Source organism: Pygoscelis adeliae, unplaced genomic scaffold (assembly GCF_000699105.1).
Source record: "Pygoscelis adeliae isolate BGI_AS28 unplaced genomic scaffold, ASM69910v1 Scaffold4, whole genome shotgun sequence".
Taxonomy (NCBI): Eukaryota; Metazoa; Chordata; class Aves; order Sphenisciformes; family Spheniscidae; genus Pygoscelis; species Pygoscelis adeliae.
The window spans coordinates 13,011,197-13,031,069 of NW_008824986.1; the positions used below are offsets into that span (position 1 = coordinate 13,011,197).

General features: G+C 36.8%; 1 protein-coding gene across 1 annotated transcript in view; it reads left to right on the plus strand.

Annotated features, from left to right (window-relative positions):
* Nucleotides 1-3,355: 3,355 nt before the first annotated feature.
* The window catches only part of EIF3A (eukaryotic translation initiation factor 3, subunit A), a 31,872-nt gene continuing 15,354 nt past the window's right edge, over nt 3,356-19,873 (plus strand). Inside the window, 12 exon segments of the mRNA XM_009325904.1 lie at nt 3,356-3,541; nt 3,738-3,874; nt 7,014-7,177; nt 8,479-8,678; nt 9,694-9,902; nt 10,914-11,085; nt 12,131-12,235; nt 13,047-13,145; nt 13,856-13,972; nt 15,019-15,204; nt 17,958-18,305; nt 18,850-18,954. Coding sequence (XP_009324179.1) covers nt 3,404-3,541; nt 3,738-3,874; nt 7,014-7,177; nt 8,479-8,678; nt 9,694-9,902; nt 10,914-11,085; nt 12,131-12,235; nt 13,047-13,145; nt 13,856-13,972; nt 15,019-15,204; nt 17,958-18,305; nt 18,850-18,954 — 1,980 coding nt within the window. The 5' untranslated portion in view covers nt 3,356-3,403.

A 19,873-nucleotide genomic window follows, 5' to 3' on the forward strand; every position in this document is an offset into this window, starting at 1 on the left:
CGGGGCCTTGGCCTGAGGTGTCCAGCCCGGATCTCGCACCCGCTCCGGGATGATTTCAAAACCGGTCTGAAACCGGGCCGTTTTTCCATGTGGGCTTCGTATTTAGTAGTCCCATACTTCACGTGACTCTTGGTGAGAATGAAAATTATTAAACTTCTTAAATGTTGCACAGGCTGATGCATGAGTTTACCCCTGGAATAGAAACCGAGGAGGACTGCGCTGTAGCTGTCTCTCACTGACTGCCACATATAAAGCCAGACCGGTTATATTTATCATCTGTCTCCTTTCAGGCTAAATATATGGCTTTGACGCTTCTTTTTTTATAGTATCCTATTTTAAGCAGTTAGCAAGACCATTTAGACCCTTCATTGTCACAGGGCTGATTGCTGGATGACACTTAAAGACATCCAAAAATTACAAATGATGTACAGGTCTTGAAATGACAGATGAAGAGGCTGCGTAGTCTGGGGACTATACATAATTCAAGTACTTGGTATTTTAACAAGAAAATGTTAAATAAAGTACTGTACATCCTCAAGATTTCTAATCTAAAATTCATTTTAAAAATAATTCCCGCAAAGGTAAAAGACAGAGATAAAAAGAGGAAAGATAAAATCTGCTTCAATCAACTTCCAAAGATGAAGTTGTGTTTTAGCAGTCCTTCTACTGGAAAAGATGCACATACCATAGTATATAAACTTCAATTAAACTCCAGAATTCTTGGGTAGAGTAAGTGGCACTTACTTGGTGAGGAAGTCGTATTGCTGGAATATTGACCTTAAACTGTTTAAATCTGACATTTTATTGTTGCTTTCCTGGTATTGAAGAGCAGCTTTAAATTCACGTCTTGCACTGCTGCAAGTCTACTAAATTCTAGCAAACTGAAGTAGAGTTGAACTGAAGGGAGTGTTCTCTAGACAAACGGTAGCAATCCTGAGTCTCGGTAGACTGAATGGAAAACATGACAAGCAATGTCAAGTCTTGCAGACTGCAGGGGCTCAATGTCGCCATGTCCAAGTATAATAAAGGGTGAGAAGTTATACCTAAGGCAGGTTGTATGTCACAGGAAGCAGTTTAGTGTTAAATTAAAATGTTAAATTTAATGTTAAGTTAAAAACTTAATGTTCAAATTGGAACATTCAGTGCAGTTTCCAGAGTTTCAGGGTTTGTGTTTTATACGTCAGGCTTAAGTGAGCGTTTAGGAGCGCTTTGTGCTTCAGGTTCTCAGGGATCTCAACATACATAGAAGATGTTTGGAAATAAGAAGAGCTTGAATGATTGTAAATACATACAGATATGTAAGAAAGGCTGTTTCTACTTATGAAAGATAAATGTAGGTCAGAGCCAACCCTTAGCTATTGTTAATATCTGGCATTGCTTTGTAGTCAAGGACGTAATGCAACTTTTGGGAGTGTTTTATTGTTGCAGATATTGGGTTTGCTCTCTATTAGAGATATTGGATAATGCATGACATCTTTGTCACCTTCTGAAATGACGTACAGTTTCTCAGATCGAAAATTTATCTTAATTCGGGATTTTGGGTTAGCAATAGATGAGTTGTCAATATGTATCAGATAGTTCATGTCCTCTCAGAGCTTCAGTTGCTGTTTTGGATGCCTTTTGGCATTTTAAGTGGTATAACAGAAAAAAATATAAAAACATGTAATTCTGACAGGGGCTATTCTATTCAGGGGCTAAGGTTTTATATTTTGTTTGTTACAAATCTTTGTTTCCATAACTTACAGTTTCTACTGCAAGGCATGGTGATGTACGCTGTATTTGAATCTTCTGGTTCACTTTGTGTGGGCTTTTAAGACAGTGTCTGTTAAATTAGCCTTAATTATTTGACTTACTGGTAAGAACTTGCTTAACCAGAATTAATTAAAAGTTTCAAAACAATATGAATTAATTTTTTGCTTTGTCCAGGTCGTTATCGACCACTGAGAGTTGTGGTTGGAATGGCCTGCCATTGTGGCGAGATTAAACTTGCCTTTCAAGTTTATTTTCATAAATAAAAAATTGTAAAGCTGAGCAGTAATTGCCTCAAAAGCAGCACTGAGATAGAGTAACAGTGTAAATTATGGGATGGAGGATAGCTTTATTAAACTTCCCTCTGTGAGTAAAAAAAATACTGCTGAATACTGTCACATTGTAACCTTAATTATCTTTAAATGTAACTATTTTTTCTATAAAGTAACTTGCTCATCTTAAGCGAGCTCACTATTTACATAAACTGAGCCCCGAATACTTTCTACTGTGGTCCTTAAATTAAAACAGCCCTGCTGTTTTCAAAATACATCTTTTAGCCATGTTTAACTTTGATTCTAAGATTCTAAAACTTAGAAGCTCTGTCTGATGTCTGAGCATCTTGAGGCAGCCCCCTACTTTAATCCTTTCTGCCGTTATTTCTTTAGGAATGTAGTGATTTCCAGAGTACTTCATGGAAAGTACTGACTCCACCCCTCATCCTTTAAGAATACACACGTTTCCTTTTAGCTGTACTCGACTTCTCTCTGTCTTTTAAAACTGTTTGCTTCCCATTCTCAATGTTCTTTCGTCTTGCTTTTCTGCAGTTAAGAGTGCCTTTAGCATAGGGCCTGTGTAGCAGCTGGCACTGCTACTTCCTTATTTGCTCATGCATGGTTTGCTGTATTTTGTACTGAGCAGAACGTATGATGTATCATAGATGGGAGTTGCTGTGATGCTGAGAGATCCTGTTAGTAACAGCAGCTGCTTAGGGAATGAATAAACGGGATACCGGTTTCAGCAGCAAGGCTGGTTTAAAAAATGTCTGACCCTTCAACTGGACTGTGGCAGCTTTTAGTGTAACTGTTCTATAAATCTGAATCTCTAGACCGCTGTGAGTTTAAAAAAAAAAAATCCAAACAACTTTTCTGAGTGAAGTTTCTCCCGTTCTCCCGTTCTCCCCTTGAGGGCAGGACTTTTTTTAAAGTCAAATTCACGGGATGGTTTGCATCTTGTTGAATGACACAGGTGGGTGCTCTACTACAGGCCTTGTGGTTTATATTCGTTGTCCTTCTTGATGAAACTAGCTTTAAAACTGGATGTGTATATTTTATTAATGTGTATGAAGCGCCCAGTCATGCCTTGATGGATAGGGAGACATTTCTGCCATCTGAAATTTTCACGTTAATGGAGACGTCTGCGTTTGTTTGCCAGTTATGTCATTGAAAGACTGCCACTGCAGTTGCATCTGCCAACATTTTTGATATGGCCAGCTAAATCAAACCATCAATGAGTTGATGAAATTCTAAAAGTTTACAATGTTAAGCATAAAAACATGCATCTTCTGGTTTGCAAGTCTTTTGCTAATTGGATTTTACTTTCAGAATTCCTTGAGGTCGGCAAAAAGCAGCCTGCCCTTGATGTTCTCTATGATGTTATGAAAAGTAAAAAACACCGAACATGGCAGAAAATCCACGAACCAATTATGTTGAAGTACCTGGAACTCTGTGTGGATCTCCGCAAGAGTCATCTGGCAAAAGAAGGACTGTACCAGTACAAGAATATTTGCCAGCAGGTATGGCTTTTGAATTATTTTTTTTCTTGTAGCAAGCATGGTGTATGTCAGCTGATATGATCTAAAAGTAACTGATTGGTCTTGAGTTAGAATTAATCTGCCTTTTAGATATTCCTAGTTTTGTAGCACTTATGTTTTAAATATCTGCTGCCTATTGTGGGTGGAAACATCTTCCCATTTTCTGCCTTTGACGTAGGTGAACATCAAATCTTTGGAAGATGTTGTTCGAGCCTATTTAAAATTAGCTGAAGAAAAAACAGAAGCAGCTAAGGAAGAATCCCAGCAGATGGTACTGGACATAGAAGACTTAGATAACATTCAAACTCCAGAAAGGTAGGCGGCCTGTCTTTAAAATGTAGTACTTCACAGCAAAGTGTCCTTATTTTCATGAAGGATATTGGCAATTCAGAGAACTGAGGTATAAAAATGGTGGATTTGAAATGGAATACAAGTGATGTTCTAAAGGTAGGGAAAAAAAATGGGAACGGTATTTTGCATTGAACAAAATCCTAAGTCCGAGTAAAGTAAAGAAAGTAAGTAGTAAAGAATAGAAGACGTAGATACAGTAGGAGCTGTTCTGGGAGTCGGGTCACCACTTTCTTAGGGTCTACTCAGATCTGCAATGATATTTGAGAGTTTATTATTGAAAGCTGCTCACTATCAGTCGATGTACAAATACTGTTAATTATATTAGGCCAATTTAATTCCTGTGTGTGATAACCTCCAGTCGTTCTGACCACATTGTGCACGTACAAACAAAAGGTAATGTTACTTTATACTTGCTTGGTTAACTGATGAGACACTAGAAGAAAGGGCATAAAAAGTAAATTCAGTGTCATAATTAATTGGATGGATAATGAGAATGTAGAAGGAATGGAAAAAAGGTTCAGTAAATATATCTGCTTTAGGTTGTGTATAGACTTTCACTTAGACCTTGCTTAAGCAAGTAGTGCCAGGTTAGGATGAAACCGCTCTCCAGCTCTGCGAGAAGTCACTATTCTGTTGTCAGAATGGTTTGTGGGAGAACATCCTAATCTGCTTCAGGCAAAGTGACGTTATCTCCAATTGCATATTTCTGTTCTTCAGATGAATCTGTTGATTTAGGGAATGCTCACATAGTACAGCTATGTATGTGGTGACATCTGTGGAAGAGGGGTGACAAGGTGCGGGTGAAGAAATGTTTTAAACCATTTTAAACCGTTCCAGCTGAGTTTGGAAGAGGCCATCTGTCCATATCCTTTAAAAAAATCAAAAAGTATAGGGAATAAATGAAAATTTCCGTAAGTCAAACCAAATCAAAACTTGCAGAAGATAATTAAATAACAAAAGGATCGTCAGGCGTAAGCGGAGAATTCTAGGAAAAATGGTGGTAAAATTCTGAGGAGGTGGGTTGAGATCAGCCATCCTAGGTGTGGTCTGAAGATTAAAGCAATACTTTGCTACTGATTTTTGTAAGAATATTTATTCTGGAATAAAAGAAAGAGATAGGTTTTTAGAGCATGGAAATGACCCTGAGATGAATGGAAAAGTCAGCTTTCTCTTTATGTTGGGTGACAGTATCATTTCTATGCTAGAGTTTTAAAAATAACAGCAGATATTTTGGATGCTAAAGCTTTGCAGATACCCATCTGAGCAGACAGTGTGTTTTCTCATCACCCGTATGTAAGACTGAGTAGTGGTCTGAAGAGTTGCTGATGTATTATCTTGATCATAATAACATTCAGGTCTTTAGTATGAGTTTTGAAGGAAGGAAGTTAGTACATTGAGTTAAAAATAAAATAAAATTCGGCACAGGCTTGCCGAAGGGTAGATGACATCTGATTACATTAGAATTTTGTTTGGTAATTTAATTTTTTAAATTCAAGAAATGCCAGAGATCTAACCTGGGGAAAAGTAAAGCTGTTGATACCATACCAGAAGGGATGTTCGCAGTTGAATTGGAAGGGGACTAAGACATTGCCCAGTGAGAAACTGATGACATGTAATGACGAAAGGAGATGTGAAGCAAGAGTGAAGTTAGCGGGAATTCTTTCAATTAAAATCTTGGCACAGAAACTAAAAAAGTCAAATTTGTATTTACTAATGATAGAAAATTGGAAAAAATTGTGAAAGTAGAGGACGTTTTGTCTTGTGTAGGCGACTGTGAGGAACAGAGTTACAGTAGTCAAAACTCACAAATACATGGAGTAGAAGGCTGTGGATTTACATGTTAACAGCAAGGCGCTGTGGTAGAAGTTGGGAACTCATTGGCTGTAAAAAATGAAAAGGTTACAGACCTGTCTTCAGGAGTTGTTCCAGGATGGCAGTGCTATTCGTGTTATTTCCAGTGCCTGAAATAGTCTTTGTTACAGAGGAATCCCACTAACGGTTAGACGTTGAAGATTGACTGACCGCTTTTTTCCTTGTTCTCTTTTATATAACTGAGGGCTAGAAAACGTATCTTTTCAGTCACGCTTCTTTATCGGAAAAACCACAGTTTCTTTAGTGTTTTTTAGGTCCTGTTCTCTAGACTTCTCATACTTTTTTGCTGGATTCACTGCTTGATCTGTTGGAGAAGGCTCTGGTGAAATATCTTTAATATCGTACGTAGTATTAGCGCTCAAGGAAGTAAATTAGAACTGGAAGCGGTGTAGTGAAGGGAGTTACAAGAGTTGAGAGTTTATGTTAGAAGCATAGTTCAAAAAGGATTTTAAAAATGAAGGCTTAGGGAAGACAATTCTTTTTAAGTTTGTCATGCTGGGCGGTCTGTTTAGCGGAAAGGGACCGTGTGGGCCGTAGCACTGAATTTGTCTCAGTGTCTCAGGAATCCTTTCCAATCTTGTATTTCTGTGAATGAGGGAATGCAGTTATGGCCCCTAAATGCAAGATTATGATATCTTACTTCTGACATGTTTAAGCATCTTTTTCATGTCAGAATTTTTAAAGGATTTGATACTTTAATGTAAGTATTCTAGTTTTCAATATCTGCAGATCGTAAGGCACATGTTGCTTCTGTGTCATGTCAACAAGAAGTGAGCTCTCTCTGGCAGCATTGCTGGTGACTAAAAAGGAAATTTCAGCAAGTAGGAAAGTATCTGAGTAGACAGTGATATTTGAATCTAACAGAGGTACAGTGTGAAGCTCCCTGGTAGAAGAGGGAGGGTGAAAATCCTGGAATTAGTTTCCTTTGGCTTACTCATGTGAAGGATACAAAAACTCCTGACGTCTCTTACTTCTGGAGCTTGTACATGTCAGTCATATATGCAGGGGCCAAAGTTTGAAACTTAACAGCAAGAAAAGTTATCTACAGCCTTTAAAGGAAAAGGGAGAAGTCTGAGGGACCAATTTGAAAATAAGCAATAGGCTGTTCAGCAGCAACCAGCTATTCAGATTCGTCCAGTCTCATCTTAGATCTTAATAAGAAAAATTGGTGAAAATTGTGGGGAATAAAACACTTTTTTTGTTTTTCCTTACCCCCCTGCCCCGACTGTAGTGTTCTTTTGAGTGCTGTAAGTGGAGAAGACACTCAGGATCGTACTGACCGACTGCTTTTGACACCCTGGGTTAAATTTCTATGGGAATCGTACAGACAATGTTTGGATCTTCTCCGAAATAATTCTCGAGTGGAACGCCTGTACCATGATATTGCACAGCAAGGTAAGTCGAAAAGATGGAAACTTAAAGTATAATGAGAACTAGAACTTCTGTATTACATCCTGTAAAACTAGAAAATTAAAGGTTATTTCTATTTGGATGTTGCTTCAGAGTTGGAAATATGTTAATCTCAAGCATATGTATGTACACACATACTATTCTTAAAATTACAGAGGTTCCTTAAAATTACTGAGGTTTCTGGACACTGAACTCTTCTTGTAACAGAACCTGCAAGGAAGAAGTTGTATTTTCCTGGCTGTACTGAGAATATGAGAATTACTAGTGCTGTGTCTTTATTTTTTCTAACTTACTGATCAAAATTAGTCATGTTTTCACTTTGTTACCCAGAATGGCAAATGTGTCTTCCATTAACTTATTCTATGTCAGCTAACTTCAAAAACTAGTGTACACAAAAGGGTACTGTAAAATTATGATGCGCTATAAATTTTGACACAGATGTAGCTTAGCAAAAAATTATGCGGAAGGTAATAGGAAAAAGTTAGTCTGATTCTTTCTGGCATTATTCTGCAAAAATTGAATTTATAAGAATGAATACTTGGATGTTAATCTTTTCTTAAGGGTGGGAGATAAGCAGAAGAATGTTTTCCTTTGTATGTATAATTTAGGGCTCTGTATTTTTGAAAAAAGAGACTTAGTTTTTTGACCCTGGATCCAAATTGTGCAAGTACATTACGAAAGATGACCGTCAGGTGAGTTCTAGGTGCTTTAGTGTATTTAAGTCTTTGTGCTACGGTATTGAGACTTCCTTTTCTGCCTGTTTCTGGTATTATACTTTATAATTTTCGGAGTGACAGTGGCAAAGCAAAACCAGACTTTTGAGAGGAACTATGGGATCAAAGAATTTTTTTCTGTGTCATTTCCAGTCATTTGAAAGCTTTGTTTAACTTTACCATATTTAGATGACTTGAGAATTTTTTCCCACATTTTACAAAGCCAAAACCTGAATTCACACCATTCACAGAATTTTATTTGCACTTAGTTCAAAATAAAAGCTAGAATTACTGCTTAAATTAGAACATTTTTAAAGAGAGTCAAAGTACTGCCTTTTTTCCTTAAGCTTAATTATGTAGAAGCATCTTCATTTTTTGAGGTCAAGATGGAAGTGCTCTGCATTGTCACTTACTCATTATGTGTGACAGTTAGATTGCATCTTGTTTGATGCGTCTTTGGACTGTAAATGAAGATTCTTTAAACGTACTGATTTACATATTTGAATCCCATTTAGAACTACCATGAAGTCACTGTTAGTGAGCATTCTTAATTTATATTGTTCATTTTTGCAGCTTTTAAGTTCTGCCTGCAGTACACACGTAAAGCTGAGTTCCGTAAACTGTGTGATAACCTGCGAATGCATTTGGGGCAGATCCAGCGTCATCATAACCAAAGCACAGCAATCAACCTCAACAATCCTGACAGTCAGTCAATGCACTTGGAGACCAGGCTTGTGCAGCTTGACAGTGCTATTAGCATGGAGCTGTGGCAGGTATGCAGCAGGGCTCCTGTAATCACACTGTAGTCTACAGCCTTTCCAGAATCTGTTCCACGCAGATCATGTTTCATGGTATATACTCCAAGGTAAAGACAGGATAATAGCTAAAGAATAAAGTTTTAATATCTAGAATGTGGTACTACATGCATATTGAATACTTAGCCTGACATTCCTGGGATTGCTGTTTTCGCATAGCGTTTCAAACCAAGCTTCTGCTGGTAGTAGTTAATGGTAAAGTGGCTGAAGTTGTTTTGAGTTGTGAAAATGAGAAGTTGATGATGGCACCGTCACCTCTGCCATCTTGCATTCTCATGAACTAGATCACTGGGAAGTGGTTGGTAAATGTTAAAGCCTGCTATTAGGCTGGGGCCCCAGTATCGCTGGTTGAATTATGTTAGTGTCTAGCCAGTGAGGGCACTATCAAAGTGAATTTTTCAAAGAGGTGCTTTGCTTTTCCAACCTTTCTCATGTTGAATTCCTTAAAAAGCCAAGGTTGTCATTTTTTGCTTTTGTGAATTTCGAGAATGTTCTCTGTTGTGTTGTTTCCTTACATATAATCCTGGAAATGCCTTACATGTAAGTATTTTTAGGGAAGCTATACCCATTTTTTATCACAAAAAATATTTTTATTATTTATTTATTTTACTCTTCTACTAGTAAATTAGTATAATAGTAGAATAGTAGAATTTTGTTATTCTGTATGGGGGGGGGGTGGTTCCCCTTGGTTTGTTGCTTGAAAATACGAAAGAAACCTGTTTTCAAAAAATTACGCGAACTAATCGTTAACTACCAAATTTTAAGCAGATAGTTAATGGATTTGCAGCGTGTCCAAATAATTTCTTTATTAGGAAAGAAGTATTTAATTTCATGTAGCTGGCGAAACTGAAGATCACAACTTTCAGTGGTATTAAATATATTATAGTCTTATAACCTTTAGTGAATGTATGTTTTTCCCTTTTTTGGGTGTTGCAAAAAACTTCCTAAAAGTAGTGTATTTGGGTTTTTTTAGGAAGCTTTCAAAGCAGTGGAGGATATTCATGGGCTATTTGCACTGTCTAAGAAACCACCCAAACCACAACTGATGGCAAATTACTATCACAAAGTTTCAACTGTCTTCTGGAAATCAGGAAATGCTCTTTTTCATGCATCCACACTTCACCGACTTTATCACTTATCAAGAGAAATGCGAAAGAATCTCACGCAAGAGGAGATGCAGAGGTGGGGAAAGATACTTAATGTGATCTTAGATCCTATTTTTAACCCCATAGGTTCAAAAATAAACTAAATTGTACCCCAAAAGAAGCAGATGACATGTATGGCTATGAGCAGCTCTGCTTAACGTGGCCAGTACTAATTGCCTCAAAAGAAACCTAGAGCAAGAAGGATATTTTACAAAGCTACAGTATAAATAAACATCAGGATCACCTTAGTTAAGCTTCCTTCTCTGTTACTGACTGGGAAGCTAAGCAAGTTAATAAGTATCTCTGTTTTGCTTCCTTTTTCTCTTCTGAGTGGTGGTGTTTACTTCACAAGATTTCATTATAACTAGTATAAACTTCTTCTTAATACATGAAAGTTTGTATAGCCAAATGGCCTTTAATATTTTGGTAACAAGTATGATACTGGCAAGGTATTTGAGGCATGCAGAATCTGCATTAACCTCTGAAGTTCATGTACAGGCCTTTATAGAATCAGAATCTGGTAGGAATAAATACTCTATGGAAATTCTTATATTTATTTTCATCTGGGTACTAAGGTCAGAATTTAAATATTTAATGTCATTTGTATCGTTACATCAAAAGGTACATCTGGCTTGCACAGTAAATTTTAAAAATCAATGTGATCAAAATAACTGGTATGGATTTGCAGCTAAAATAAGTTTTTAAAGGTGCTGCTTTCTGCTCTTTCCATTTTTTTATAGTATTTTGATACTTAGAGAGGCGGCTTAAATTTCTTTATCATTTCTGTATATACATATATACATATGTATATACACATGTATGTAAGTAATGAAAAGATGTTATCAAAATCTTTCCCCTGGTTACTGAAGAACACTGCATTCTGTACTCTTATTGCCTAGTTGGCATCTTTTCTGTTATTGCTGGTATTTTTACACAGTTTTGCATCATGAATGCTACTCATTCGTACTCTTGAATTGGCACGTATATGAAGAGGAATTAATTAGTGTTCTCTTGCAGTTCACCTTTCGCGGTTATACTTTGTCAACAGGATGTCTACTCGAGTCCTTTTGGCCACTCTGTCAATTCCTATAACTCCTGAGAGAACTGATATTGCTCGCCTTCTGGATATGGATGGCATCATTGTTGAGAAACAGCGACGTCTGGCAACGCTCTTGGGTCTTCAGGCCCCACCTACACGTGGAAGTCTCATCAATGATATGGTAGGTAGTGGTGCTCAGATGAGCAGCTTTCAAACATTGAGTCCTCTTTTTGGACTGTGTTCCTCTTAGAGTACTGTGCTTAGTTATGGGACGGCAGTTTAAAAGTTAAAACAGCTATATGGTTAATTGTATGACTTAGGGTATAGTGTTAAAATTTCAGATTCACAAGAAGGACCCTTTGGAAATGGCAGCAATAACGGGAGGCCTGAATGCTTGTGTGCACTAAAGAGTCAGATTCAATATTGTCCTTTATGTCACCCAAGCAACAAATGTCGTTTTGAAACTCTGAGGGGTCTGAAAAGGGTTGTGAGCTAGAACTTCGGGTTTTTTTTCCCCTACTCTAAGGTGTGTAATTAACTGAACCAAGTGTTTATTTTTCTGTTTTAAATGTATATTGGATAAGCACAGGTCAGATACCAAATAGCGGACCATAAGGACCTAAGTGATTATGAAAACTTCCTTGTGTTTAATTTGAAGGGAGGCTAGATTTATCTATCCTCAGACCTTCCCAGATATTCATAAACAAATTAGGCATTCAGTCATAGTTAGGTATTTTCAGAGGACGTTTGAATTTCTTGCAGTCATTTGCATGCATGCCTAAAACTTACATTCAAGGTTCATTTTACGATTTGCATTAATTCTTCTTCTGGTACCTCTCCAGTTTGCCTTAAAACCACAATTTAAAGCTTCAGAAGTTTACTCATGAACTGAGATGTGTGGTTTTAGTTTGGATGTGAGCCTACATCTGTGTAGTAGGACTTGTGTCTTAGAAATGGCTAAGAAGTTGAGGGTGGTACTCTAGTCTAAATATTTATCTTGTTTATATGGTTTTTGTCTACTTTTCCATTTTTAAATACAGTTAAATGGTGTAGCGTAGATTTATTGTCACTGCAATTAAGAATGCTGTAATAAAAATAAGCAATCTCCTATATCAAAAGGTACATGTGGTGCCTATTTAACTTCTTGAATATAAAATTCTTAAAGCATAACTATTTGTTAATATTGTATTTATTTTGAGATCTTCGGATTTTTTTGTTGATTGTAGGTAAGGTTCAACGTAGTGCAATATGTTGTTCCAGAAGTGAAAGAACTTTACAATTGGCTTGAAGTAGACTTTCACCCGCTCAAGTTATGTAGCCGTGTCAGCAAGGTAAGTTTTGTAGCTCTGTGTATATCGTAATTGGTCTTGACTAATAGTCTGTTATTTGAATGTTGATTTGTGGTAAATACTAACTAGCTTTTTCTATTGCCAGAAGTTTCAATGGTAGGCTTTATTTGGTCAAATTCCATTACAATGACATGAACATAACATCTGATATACCTAGTACACCAGATTATTGAAGTAGAATGAAAATTCATACAGGTCTCTAGGGTGCTATTCAGAGGGCACCTATAAAGGTGCAGAGTTTTGGGAACATACCAGAAGGTCTTGTTGGTGAAGATGATACTGAGTTAAATTTTGTTTAAAGATGCAGAAATGAGAAAACCGTGTGCGCACACACGTGCATATGCATGCAAGTGAGTTGTGTGGGAAGTGGAAAAATACACCAATGGCTGTTTTTACTATTAAAATGTAGATTATTGGGAGGTAAAAATAATGTGAGAGCTGTTGATTAGGTTAATGTAAATTCTGCAACTGATAAAGCATATCATGTTCTTTTTCTTTGATAGTGGGAACAAAGATATTTGAGGTGCTAAAAAGAACTTGAAGGTAAATTAGCAGTGTGGTAAATGTTGCCAGTACTGTCAGTCGCCTTCATACAAAACATATTAGCTATCCATTATAAATAAAGTGTTCTGATCAAAAGACACACTTCAGTAAAACAATGTAGTATCTGGACAGAAGTGCTGTTGGTTTCATGAGCTGTAAACCAGAAGTATGTAAGAACCATGCTTCTTACTTTAATGTTCAAGTTTTTAAGGGTTGATGCAGATAGAGTAACTTCTCAGAATTTTGATAGGTTCTGAACTGGGTGAAAGACCAAGCTGAAAAGGAACCTGAACTGCAGCTGTATGTTCCTCACCTGCAAAACAATACCATTCTTCGCCTTCTGCAGCAGGTATGAGTAAAGAAAATGTATGTTCATAAGTATACATAAGTTAGAAAATGCTTTGGAAGAACATTAAGTTGGAAACTTCCACGCTGAAGTAATGTTTTTCCATCAAACAGAAGACCATTATGATTTTGAAATACTTTTTTCCAGTCTATAAACGGTATCTTCAGGTTTGTACATCATTTAGGTACAGGCGTGGTAGCTATACTTAATAGTGGTTGCATACAGTGGCGTAATCTCTTGCCTAGATTTTTCTAATGGATTTATGATATCTTATTTAAGGTAATTCATTGTTTCTTAAAACTTTTTTTTGGAGTAAGGTCTGGGTGAGATATTTTGGTTTTGGGGTTTTTTTTGTGTCTAGGTCTTCTAAAAGATGCACATTTCATTGACCTGCTTTCGTTACCAGTGACGAGCAGTGTTATTTCTGATGTGCTAAAGAAATAGTTGAAGGCTAATTAGCAGCATAGCTATATGTAGTTACTGCTGCCAGTCTCCTTCATACAAAGAAGCCATTCAGGAATGGCATTTAATCTTAGGTTAAGTTTGAATATAGTACAGAAATAAAATCCTGAAAGAGTATTTGTAATTGTATTAATATGTATACATTCATTTATAGATGATTTAGTAAGTTAGCTTTAGAGCCCGTACAACAACTTCTATTTCTGATCTCTTTTTAATGAGGAAAAATACCTAATGTTTCTGTTCACATACAGGTGGCCCAGATTTATCAAAGCATTGAATTTTCTCGTCTGGCTACCCTGGTTCCTTTTGTTGATGCTTTCCAGCTGGAACGTAATATCGTTGATGCAGCCAGACATTGTGACTTACAAGTAAGTGCTGTAAACAGACGTCTGTGAAATGATGTATGGATTGATGTGTATTACATTGGATGAAAACTAACTGGTTGACATTGAACCCAAGGAAGACAATGGATTCTGATAGATGGAGATAAACTAGGGTAAATGATGCATGTGACAATATATTACAACTTGATGATTATTTGCATTCTGGTGTGTATTTTTGATTTAGGTCAATAACCATTAATGTAAGTCCAGTAGAAGTAAAAGTTGAAATAAAATTTGCTGAAACTTGCCCTGTGAACTCCAGTCATTTAGTCCAGAATATCCTGAAGCAAGTCTAACGAACAAGGATGCGAATTTCTGACTATGCTGAACTAGTTGTGCAAGACTGAAGAGCTAGCAGTCACTAATGTTGGTTTTTGTCTAACCAACTGACTGAAGTAAAACACCAACGTTTGAAATATGTACCGATGTCTGAGATGTTTCAGCTGCTGTTGAAGATTGCATTGTTGGTAAAGTTGTCTGTATTGAATGAATGACAGCCTGTAATGAAATGTTTAAGCTGGTGATGATATACAAGTAGCTTTTAGTTGAGATCTCCTAGTAATTATCCATTTAGGTTTTTAGATGAGACTGCTTAGTAATTACCCATTTAGGTTTTTAGATAAAGCTGAGTTAATTAATTTAGGCTAACACACAACTTCAGCTTGTGTTTTAGATGTGTTGAAATTGTCTGCCATAAAATCAGGATTCTTGTTTCACGTATTGCTAATGTGGAGGAAGAGGCAAGAATGATTTGTCTTGCAGTGCTCATTTCATAGAATCGTTAGAAGTTCAGCCTCTTCCAGTGAATTTCCTTTTTTTAATAAACCATTGAAATTAAACAAAATTTTATTCACAGTGCTATTTTTCTTCTACTAATTTGGCATTTCTCTTAGTTTCGTGTAGCTAAAACTTTTTTTTAAAGTGTTTTCTGCTTAGAGCTTTTGTTGACTCATTGGTCATAGGCAGAGCAACAGAGAAATTGTTTAAAACTAATATGTAATACAAGCCTTCTCCCCCCCCCTGCCCCCCAGGTTCGCCTTGATCATACTACTCGGACACTGAGTTTTGGCTCGGATTTGAATTACAGTACTAGAGAAGATGCTCCACTAGGCCCTCAACTACAAAGCATGCCTTCTGAGCAAATTAGAAATCAATTGACTGCTATGTCCTCAGCTCTGGCTAAGGCTCTTGCAGTCATTAAGCCTCCTCACTTACTGGTAAGTCATTTTAAGTCTTCTGAAAATGTTGACAAACACACACAAAGTTGTGTGATGTTTATCTGTTGCCCTTATGCAGCCTTTTGTTATTTTTTTGCTTGTCTGATCAACTGCTCATTCCAGTAATCTATTTTCAGTGCAGCGGTAATCAATATTGTTACTGCTGTCCCCTCCCTTCAGAACAAAAAATTGATCCTTGAGGTGTTAATATATACAAATGTAGTGTAGCATTAATGTGTTTATTAATGACAGTGTCCTGCATCTGTTACATACTCACCTGTTCCAGTAGATCTAGAGTTTCTGGTTTAGCAAGACAAGCTTGTTGTGAAGTTGTGAGATCATATTTGAATATTACACCAAGGAAACCATTGGTTTACCTTTCCTTGACACAGGAAAGGCACTGAGCTATCTAATGATTAATTTAACATGACATTGCAAGGATTTGAGTAGGTAGTGATTGGTGCTTTTGTACATTTTTTTATTTTCAGAAGTGTGTTGCTCTGTTTTTCAGAGCATTGTGGTAATGATCTCTGATCTAATTTGACAGTAATAATGGGCTGCATTTATATACTTGTGGATTAAGTAGAAACGTGAGCTAATAACTCAACACTTTATACCAAAACTTGTATTTTAATGAATGTGTTTTCTCAGATTAGATGTACCTTTTCATTTCATTTTTTTTTCAGCCTGGTGGTAGTCAGCTCTTTGTGCTTGTGAAGAAGAATAATCATTCTTAAATGCACTCAACTAGTTAGTGTTTGGTCATAACTAAAATCATGTCAAAATGTACACAAGAGGCCCAAGTTTAAATTGCCAGTCTTGCATCTATCAGGTTTAGGATATACCAAATAATAACTTACCCATAGATGGGCCTACAGAGCTAGGATTTGTTTAAAATTTTGCATGCATTTTTGAAAATCCAAGAGCCTGCTTTCTTTATTCTTCCTGGAGAAACTGCTGTTGTGAAGAACCTGGAATGTAACTTCATAGTGGAATCTAAAAACATGAACGAAAGATCCCACAACTCAAGAACTGACCTGTCCTTGTCACTCCCTGTCCTCCTCACTGGGGCTGTAGGCTTCAAGGTCGGACTCACCGATGAGCTCACATTTCAGGTTCTCCAGAGCCCTTTGGAGCAAGGTGTAAATCACTCTCGGATTTCCAGCATGCTTTCGTTGTGGCAAGCTAAACCTTCACTTCTCTTAAAAGAGCAGTGGTAATTTTTTTCTTTTGCTTTATGTTTATGAAAGATTTCGTAGCAAACATATCAAATAATTTTTCCATATGGAAAAAAGGCTGATAGCAAGATGTCCATGTTAGATTCTTTATCCAGGTTGAAATACTAAGTAATATTCTTAAAATATAAACACATAAAGTGGGACTGTGTCATGACACCTAATGCTAGCTTACTTATGTTAGCTTGAACATGTATTAGCTGTTTTATAGTGTTTAAGATAATATTTCCACGTAGGTTTTCCCCTAAAAAGATTTTATTAGTGATTGGTATTAGACAGGTGGATTGTTGGTTTGAAAGAAAAAATATGCTTTATTTGTACATTCATAGATAGAAATGACAAATAGTCTTATACTTGACATGTTAGTACAATTAGCTGAATAAGACATAAATGCTAGTAATTATGCCTGTAAAATTGGAGTACAGTATCAAGGTTAACATCGATCTGTGTGGTTAGAGAAGCTACAGAACAAGCTGATATTCTTTTTTCCTTCACTATTCAGATCGAAACTTTTAACTTTTTTCAGGTGCTTAAAAACTTTTAATTTCTGTCAAATTTGTTATAATTCACAAAACAGTTAAATCCATCTAAAGCTTTTCATTTTTGTGTTTCTGGCACCTCAGTTTAAGTGCTGGCAGATCTACAACAAAGTATGGATGTTTCAGTGTTTTTGCTGAATGCCCTAGAAGTGACAGAGTACTAAAAATACCTCTGAGCTAGCTCACGTTTCAAGAGCAGCATGACTGAGGGAGTGTAGCAAGCTGATTGGGCTGCAGTGTTTTGCTGCTTGCTGGACTGATTAAAATGGGCAGCTCCCTGAGCTGGCACAATTATACCTTTTCATGTGTACAGCATGAATCTCTACAAAGAACTGTATAAGTACTCTGGAGGAGAATGGTGGGGGAGGTGGGAAAGCTGCTTAAAGAATAGTCTATATGCTACTGTCTAGAAGTCTAGTGCTCTTTATAATTTAGTTAAAATGGTTTTATATACAATGTTTATACCTAAATTGTTGACTCATCAGTTTTTATTGTCTCACAGATAGTGCTTTGTGTCAATTAGGATATTTTTCTCTTATGTTAGTGTGTTTGGAAAAAAACAAAACTTTAAAAACAAGGGAGCTTTGGTGAAATAACAGTACATGTGGTGGTATACTTGCTAACACATGCAGAGACAAACAAGATTGACCCCCTCCACCCCCCTTTCAGTTAGAGTCTGAAATATCACTAGCATACGGGTGTGCGATATTTTTGGACAGAAAAAAGTGTGAAAATATCATACCTAAGATGTGTTGCAGAATATTGTCTGTATCAGACAACTTTCTCCATTTACACGTGGTTCTAGTCAGTTGTTACTACCTTGTTACGGCACTTGGATGAGTGTTTAGATTTGCCATTACAGTTGTATTTCTGTGCAGTTGGCAAGTTTGGAGTTTTCCTTGAGAGGCATTTACTATGCTTTCTGCCTTTTTAAAGAGATGCTACTTACATCATTGTCTTATCCTTAATTTAAATTCAGCAAGAGAAGGAAGAACAACATCAGCTGGCAGTCACTGCCTTCCTAAAAAATTCAAGGAAGGAGCATCAGCGTATTCTTGCACGTCGTCAAACGATAGAGGAAAGAAAAGAGCGCCTTGAAAGTTTAAACATTCAGCGTGAAAAAGAAGAACTGGAACAACGTGAAGCAGAATTACAAAAAGTCCGGAAAGCTGAAGAAGAGAGACTGCGCCAGGAGGCAAAGGAAAGAGAGAAGGAGCGTATCTTGCAAGAGCATGAACAAATCAAAAAGAAGACTGTTCGTGAGCGCTTGGAGCAGATTAAGAAGACTGAACTGGGAGCCAAAGCATTTAAAGATATTGATATTGAGGTAGACAATTTATTATCGAAGTTTTGAGTTATTTTTTTATGCTTTTGGTGTTACATTTCTAGGCTGCCTGAATTTCGTGTTCTTTACTGGTTTTGTACTGTAACTGGTCTTACGAACAGTCTCTCTTAAAAATGAGACAGGCAGTTTGACACAGAAATATTTAATTTGCTCAACAGTGTAAGTAAACCTTAATACTGAGTTTGGATAGGACCTTTTTTTACCTGGAGGAATTAAGTCCAGCTGGGTTTTTTCCTCTTGTTGTTAAACAATATCTGAAATACAGAAAAAACCTCCAGAGCCCATTTTGTAGTACCTGGACTGTCTCTCAATTAAAAATGAAGATACAAATCCTTTAGAGAGCTTGAAAAATAAAATACAAGTTACCCAGAAGAGAGGAAAAGAAACTGAGAATGTTTCTGAAGCAAATTACTTTAAAAGATAAGGGGAAAACTGCAGAGAAGTTTAATAAATAAATAAACAAACCACATTTATAACAGAAAAAATGTTTGCTTTATTTTGTCTTGATAACTTTACTTGGTTGTAGGATCTTGAAGAGTTGGATCCTGATTTCATTATGGCTAAACAAGTTGAACAGCTTGAAAAAGAAAAGAAGGAACTCCAGGAACGTCTGAAGAATCAGGAGAAAAAGGTATAAAGTAGGAAGGGTACAAAACCATGTCTGTACAACGCTTGTGTTAGTGATTGTGAACTCCTATATTGATACATACACATACACACACACGCGTGTGCGTATATAATATTGGTGTTGAAAATGTTACTGTATGAAACTAAAAAAAGTAAATGTGTTAAAAAACAGCTGAGCTTCTAGTATCAGTGCACAAATCTGTTCTAATTAGTCGAGTTGATTTGAAAAAGGACCCTTAAGCTGTATGTGAACTAAGCCTTAGTTGGGAAGACTTGTAATTGGAAAACGTTCAAGGAAGATTAAATGTTTACAGAAGGTGAGGCCATTACAGAGAAGCTAAACTTACTTAGCTGTATTAGTCCTCAGTGAAACAGAGGAAATTCCACTGCTAGAGCCCTTCTAGATGGCAGAATAGGATCTGCCTGAAACTTGGGTGACTATAAAAGTGTGAGGAACATGTTGTCATAGTAGACAGAAATATATAGCCTGGGCAAGGTGAAACTCAGCCAGGACTTCCAACAGTATTCAAGAATGAAACAGAGGTTATATGATACAGTTAGTAATTCAAGTCACTTAAAACTGGCCTGTTACTAGAAAGTGGCAAGTTACTTAAAAAGGTTCCAATGAGGATATTTTATGCTGTGGGCCTGTAAACCTGAGCAAAGTAGTAGAAAATTTAGCAGTAGAATTAGCTGTCACCTGGGTAAATATGATCTACCTGGAAAGGTCAGCACAGCTTCTATAAAAGAATTATAAGCCAGGGCTTCCTCTTGGAGTTCTCTGAAGCTGTCAAAACAAACGTATGGGTAAGGGTGATCTGGTTGGTGTAACTAAGTTGGATTTTCCAAAAAGCTTTTTACAGACTTCTTCACCAAAGAAAACTTAGCAGCTGTGGGATAAAAGGAAGAGTCTTTGAATGATG